This window comes from Pteropus vampyrus, unplaced genomic scaffold, assembly GCF_000151845.1.
Source record: "Pteropus vampyrus isolate Shadow unplaced genomic scaffold, Pvam_2.0 Scaffold78, whole genome shotgun sequence".
Classification (NCBI taxonomy): domain Eukaryota; kingdom Metazoa; phylum Chordata; class Mammalia; order Chiroptera; family Pteropodidae; genus Pteropus; species Pteropus vampyrus.
In genome coordinates, this window is record NW_011888859.1 from 3,958,788 (window position 1) to 3,965,992 (window position 7,205).

Here is a 7,205-nt window from a genome sequence, read left to right on the forward strand (position 1 = left end):
GAGAGACAAGTGGGGCAGAACGGACTGCAAGGTATAATTGGTTCCTCTGATCAGTTCGGTTCCTGTGAGGTGATGCGCAAAACATTCTCCATCCTAACACAGGGAGCAGTGCTCTGCTGCAGGTGCACTGACAAACATTCTACTGATGAAAGTGCCACGAAAATGCATCGAGTTAAGGGAGCCACAGAGGAAGGGATGGAGTCCTGCAGAGACCGCTGCGTGCAGTGCAGTGAAGCGCAGGGACCCTTCCTTGTCCTTGGACTCCTTCTGGATTCGGTGTCCATAAAACACATCGGAGAGAATGTTGTACATTCAGCCACGCGGTAATTGCACAGCCCACACACGCTTTGAATCAGGATCCATTAGAAATAATGGGAAAGAGTGACAACATGAGTTTGGGTGTGCAAGGAGGTGTAGCACGGGAGAGTTGGAGAGATGGGTCAGCTCCTCTGTTTTAATGATAATTAATGTCAGCATATGCTGCTGTTGGGAGCAGGCTCTAGTCTGTATTCATGAGGTGTGGGAGGGTATTGATTTTTTTATGGAGACGCTGTAGCTGAAAATTTTAGAGAGGCATTTGTACTGCCCATTAATATGCGGGCTGGGTAGTGGCTACTGATAGTTGAATTTAAGACAGAGACAATCTATATTGGCCATTAAAAGAAGCACAGTCTAATGGGCACATCTATTCTAGTTTGCTCAGCTTTAAACATTCTTCCGAGCAGTTTTCACCCTTAAAACCCAGTGCTTAATTTAATATATTTGAAGATTTTACAAAAAGTCAATTGTTTTATTCTTCATAAGTTGACGACTTAATTTCCTAAATCCCCACCATTTATATACTATTTTCCCATTTTTATGACTCCTTTTTTTTGGGGAGGGGGGCACTTGTTTTCTTCTATTTTAATCTGCATCTTCATTTTCTTTCTTCATGCATCACCCAGCTGTCCCACGGTTTGTACTGTTCTAAGGCACCCGAGGAGACCTGGAGGACTAGTATGTCTGTTTACCTGTGCCACCAGCGGTAATGAGCACCACATACCCAGGAAATCTTTCTTTCGAGATCTTGTGGATATTGCCATCTACTCTAATTTATTAAGTCTCTCTCTGGCTACCATTGTCATGATTTCAGTTCTAGGAGCTTAATTAGAACAGGAAGTAAATGCCTTTAACACCCCCTTTTTTTTTCTCATTTGAAAAGCTATAGAAAGAAAGAAGGCAGGCTTAGAAAGAGGGCATGATTCTCATGTGGTTGTTGCTTGACATTCGTTTGAGAAGTGATGCTATTCATTCTCAGAATGGAGAAGGGGGACAGGGAACGGAGCTTGCTGAGAGCAGAGGGTGGCAAGCCACCAGCTTTCCAATTCCTCTAGAGACATCATTGTGCTTGCGGGCTATGAATCCCCACAATACCAGACGTCCATATTTAAATGCAAGTAGAACACATTTCAACATGGACAGAGTGCTTTTGGCAGTAAACCTTTTAAAAAATTATCCATAACTTGATTTCTCCATTAGCACACTTAATAAAGAGTTGGCTTTGTCTAGTGGTGATGTGGGCTGCTCTTTTCTCAAGGATATAAAAGCCCGAGCTATTTTAACTATGGAGACAGCTATTTTAAAAAGCTCCCGGGTTCATTCTTACCGAAGGCTCCTTGCCAGAAAATTGAGGCACAGGGCACTGGGCAGCTGCCTTCCATTCTGCATAGTGGTCTCTACAGAAGGTGATGTTGTGTAGCAAGAGGCTCTCAGGAGTTTGGCCTCGAACCATCCGACTTGCCATTAAAAACAAAACAAAACAAAACCCAAATATTTAAAATTGATATTGTGCAGCCTTATGATACCACAGACATATATTCTACAGTGGATTCTTGAAAAACACTTGCACTGTCTTACAATGGGCTGTCATTCATTTCCCCTTAGCATCTTTAAAAATAGGAATTTAAGAAGCTTCGAGAAACTTTGAAGATCCCAGGAAAAAAGTGCCCCTCTGTGGTATCCTGTGTTAAATTGAAAGTGTCTATATTAGAGAATTCATAATGAAGGGAAATTGTTTGAACACATCCTTTTGTAGACTGTTGAATTTAATTAGGTTACATCTCGTCCTGATTGCTGATTTGGGCTAATTGGCTAACTTTGTACTATTTGGGTCTTTTGCAGATTTATTTAACTTTTATCCTTCTTGGTTTGTTTCTGAGCACCTAGAAATTTTCAAGTGAAGAAGTCAGAACAAGTGCCCTGTGTAATGATATTTTTTTCCCCCCAGTGACCACTGGCAGACTTAGTGTTTGACAGGTTCAAAATAGGTCAGGGTGAAGTGTGTCTTTCAGACTATATCGATGCATTTGAGAGTGAAAACGGAAGCCGGCCTTTGTGAACGAAACACTCGATCAAGAGTCCAGTAATTCTGCTGTGGTATATTTGTCATAAATGCCCAATACGGACTGACCTTTGACTAGTTGCTTTGGTACAAGTTGCTCGGTTTACGCATTGGTGCCCAGGCTGCTAAACATAAGCCATCGAGGTTTGTAATCGAGAAGTTACTCAATTCTTAGGTGGTTATGAATAAAATACATTGATTTGTTTTTGGGAAACATGGTCCTCACAGAAACTTTAACATCACAAGGCTCATGTCCTGGGAAGCCTGTGAGGTGACATGTTCCCTTTTGAGTCATGGGGTATGGGAGGAGGGAGCGTCAATGTCCTTGGAATCAGCCCAGGAAACTGGCATCTTGGCCTTTGTCCCAGTCTGTTTTATGGAAGGCATCCAAACTTGATAAAAACTTGGGTTAGATGAGCAAAACTATCTCTGAATCTTCCATGAGCAAATGATGCCCAGACACAGAAAGGGTGAATAATAAATGGAAGCCAAAGGAAAAGAATCTGTAAATTTTAACACCTTCATTCTCGGGATCTAGGCAACATTCCCTATATTACTAAAGAAACCTTAGAACATTCCACAAACGCAATATCTTTTTAAAAATTAACATTTTTTAATGTCTTCATCTCTGCCATCCCATAATAGGAAGATTAGTGGGCTTTAACACATTCCAGTAATCCTACTTTACTTGGCATTTTGTATAGAATTTGCAAATTACTTTCTGCTGTAAACAGTAGCTGTAGAATACTTCAAGCTGGGAAGATTAAATGAGGCCCTTATCCTAAAATAAGCGTTTCAACTAAGTTAAAATGACTAAAAAATTCCATCTTATGAAATGTTATTGGAATATTAAAAAAATATCTCCAAGGAAGCACTGCCCATGGAAATCCTCTCGTGCTTCTACAGTGAAGGGGCGCGAAGGCAGCGGAGGTGGGATCAGGGGTGTGTACACATAATTTTTGTGAAGAGACTTCTGGACACATGTAGATTATGAAGAGCTTCTCCAATATACTACAGGGGTTAACACCCCAGCACTGAGAGAAGAATCTGCAGAGAAAGAAGGGGCTGACAGTCTTTGGGGTGGAACACTTCGGGACAGCACGCCATCCATCCCACCACCCCCAAGACACAAAAAGTCAGGGCGAGGGATCTATCACACTTTCAGAGGAGCCAGCTGCAGATATTTTAAAGCTAGAAGAGACTAGAAAGCCCTAGACAGGCAGGAGCAGCAGAAGTATGGTCCCCTTCTAGGACTAGGCAGCTGGGATGGAAGGAACATTTAGTGTGGGGGAGACTGGAGGAGGCAGCTGACTCCCTGAGGTGCAGACTCAGAAGAGCTACCATCTGGCCCTACATACGATGCACGGCCACCATGTCCCACGGTCTCCGTTGCCATGTGTTTGCTCTTCCAAGTCTGGGCGAACATGGCGCCCACCTCTGGTACCAGGCCCCTGGGTGCCCAGCGGCTGCCACGGTGGGAGAACGAGGTGCAGGAGAAGGTTTCTGCTGGTGCAGGAAGCAGAGGAAGGGCTGCTGGCAAGGCACGCAAGGTGGTTGCAACATCCCCGCTCATGTTTTTGGCAGGCGTTGAGGAATGTTTAATTCTCGAAAACGAAAACCCGTTCTTCAGGGCTTGTTATGAGTGAAGGTTTGGTTGGCTGAAGACTGGCATCCTAGGTCTCACGCTGCCATTTATTCATTCTGGGACCTTGAGCGAATCAGTGCACCCTCTGAATTTCCCCTTCCTCCTGACGAAATGGGACAACGGTACTGGCTCTGTTGGACAGGACTGTCGTCGGGGTCAAATTGAGTATGCTTATACATTTTCTTTGAAAGGAAGCACCAATTTATGAAATAATTGATATGGGACAAACTAGTTTATAGACATCAGTTGGTTAATTGGTGCAGACTATTTTGTTCATATTTAAAGAAAACATTATGTTTGAGAGTGCTGTGTGTCGGGTGCTAGTCTAGTTTCCTAATGAGGAGGAATGGCGTATCAGGTAGGTGTCGAATGCCAGAACAGAATGTTATGGAAAGTTTGAGCAAAAAGGAATCCTAGAGGATCCAGAGAATTTAAAAGGCTTGCACACCATCGCCCCGATGACCGGGGGCAGAGCCCAGGTCAGTCGGGCCATTTGACACGCTGTCCTCTCCCCTCACACTGAGAGTTTCCTACTGGATGAATTTGGTCAAGTGGAAGTGAAATCTGGGTGTCAAAAATATGTATCCTGACTAATCCCATATAAATTGATTGTGGAAATAGGTTTTGAATGAAACCTAGATCTATTGTCATCAGGCTTCATTATAATTCCTGCATCTTATAAACATGTCAAGGCTCCCCAACAGAGTTAGCTAGAAAAAATAAAGATAGTACTTTGCCACCTTTGCTATGTATTTTCAGTATTACTGAAAGAGGTGCACTGTGAATTTGGCACAGTAAGTGTGCTTTTTCATGTGATCTATGTGTCCTTTAGTCCCTGCATTTAATGTTCTTCCATCCAAAGGGCTTTCTAAGATCATTTTGAGGTTCATAGAGATAAAATCTTACACACTGAGCACAGTATGGACTTACCCTGCCCCGTGGATAGCCAGACTGATAAAGAAGATGATGAAAATGTGGTGTGTGTACCAGAACAACTCATAGGAGGTCTGTCTAATGAACTCGGTGGAAGAGGTCACGATCAAGATTAAAGCCAGAGAAATCACCAGTCCAGTAATGCCCGCGATTGTCGTTAGCAACTCAGTGGTTGGGTTCTAAAAGAAACAAACGCCATGAATTAACATCTTAGTTCTCATTTTCCATTTGAGAACCAATACTTGAGAGTCCGAGCAAGGAGCAATTCAGAGTGTTCTAATCAGACACATATTAGCTTCAAAATGGTCCTCATACAACTTAAGAAGGGAGCTTCCTTGCCCATTAAAACCTCTCCCCCATCCGATGGTGGGCATTGGCTTTGTGATAATTTCATCAAATTCATTAATTACATTTTTCATTTGTATAAACCAAATTTCATGTCAAAGTTACTATGTTAAATTGAAATTAGGATGATATATGAAAATATATTTTAAGATTAATTACTGCAAAATAAATCTGAGTTTCGTTTTCCATTTTTAAGATAAAAATGTAGATCGCTCTGCTTAACTGCATTTTAACATCGATAAACACTTTTTTGGAGAGATCTCTTAGAGGCATTCCAAATAAAGCAGCTGCACACTCTGTTCCTCTGGTATTTAGTTATTCCTTGCCCTTGCTTCTTAATTGGAAGGACCATGACTTGCATTTCTTTCATGACCCCTCAGGAGACTTGGCATAAGACTCTGTAATTCTTAGGTGATCGATAAAGATACAACTATTCTTATTTGGTAGACACATTGCCAAAAGGCCAGAATTCTGACCTAGGAGTTCAGGGGATGGTTAAATAGCCTTTTGGAATATGAACCACAAAGCATTTTGTTTTTATTGTGAGTTCCCCATATTCTTATCAAATCATTAGTATTCATACATTGTGGTGTTATGTTAAGACGACCATGAGCTCAATAAACTCACACTGTATCTCTTGTCAGTAAAATCTCATTAATTTGGGTTGCTTTGAGATCTCCAGGTAATTTGGACAGAGATTTCTCCGATGTTTATTTTTCTTCATAGAGCAAACAGTGAAAATAAAATTGAAAAGGGCATGTCTAAAACATTTAAAAGATTTTTTTCAAGTGTACTCACACATTTTAGAAATCCACTTACATCATATAATGTGCTAATTTTAAATCACTGCTCTTCACTTATTAAAGCAAATCCCCAATTCCCATTTCTTGAACTTTACTTATGGGCTGGTTCGAGTTGCAATGTATCCTCTAGAATAATCCCACTGCATCTATTTAGAAATACTCTATAAAGTACACTTTGTGTTACTGATTCTCATCCTTCTTCCCAATACCCCCAAATTAGAGAGTTTCTTGGATTTAATTAGTACCTATAGAGTATATTGCCTCTAAAATTTCGAAATAATTATATTGGAAGTAGCTTAATCATCTTGCGAAATTGCTTTCAAAGTAGTTACAATAAATGTTATTTTCAATATAGTCTCTTCAAAATGTTGAGATTTATTCTTGGGTGTGTGTAGCAGTGAACCTTCTAGAGTCTCAGTGGGGAAAACGGTTAACCCCAGGAGGTGCTCAGATAAAAGCTGCAGCTCAATGAGTGCACCAAAGGCATTCCCCACAGGCTTAGGATGTCCGTCCTTTTGATTTGTAACTGAGAAACCTGTGCTTTTAATTGTCGTCAGGTAAAAAAAATGTAGCTCTACTCGGTCGATGGCCTGATATTGGAAATCATCTTAGGATAATTAGGGGACATGACGTGGAAGAATTTCCCTTGAATTTTGCTTCTTCAAATAAGTCTGCGTGGGTAAAACAGTCATTTAAAGATATGGCCCAGATGATAATGAGGAGATTTCCATTTCTGGAGTGTATTGTCTTAGGACTCTTGGGGCGAGATAGATTTTTTAAAACCTGGTTAATATTTTGGATGCATATTCCAATGTGGCTGTACGCGGTCTTCCTAGATCAACCAGGAAGAAAGAGCTGGGGGTAAATTAAACAAGAGGAATGACTTCATCTCTATGGGTGGATTTCTCTGGCTAGATGTTTGGCTTTCTTTCTGTTTCCCACCTGTGCTGCCGCTCTGTGCCCACAGGCAATTAGCATTAATGATGTCACTAGCCATACAGGTCTCATTACGAAATTAGCTACTTTGCCCAGCATCTGATTTGGCAAACCAGCTAGTCACATGCGTGCCAAAATGTGACACGGGAGAAGAGATCCGGAA

The 7,205-nt window shown here is 41.4% G+C and overlaps 1 protein-coding gene across 1 annotated transcript in view; it reads right to left on the reverse strand.

Moving 5' to 3' along the window:
* Positions 1-7,205, reverse strand: part of NOX3 (NADPH oxidase 3) — a 54,638-nt gene that overhangs the window by 35,572 nt on the left and 11,861 nt on the right. The window contains exons 6-7 of the mRNA XM_011362729.2: positions 4,956-5,137; positions 1,646-1,775 (exon numbers count right to left, since the gene is read on the reverse strand). Of these exons, the coding sequence (XP_011361031.1) occupies positions 1,646-1,775; positions 4,956-5,137 (312 nt within the window). The remainder of the gene's footprint in view (positions 1-1,645; positions 1,776-4,955; positions 5,138-7,205) is intronic.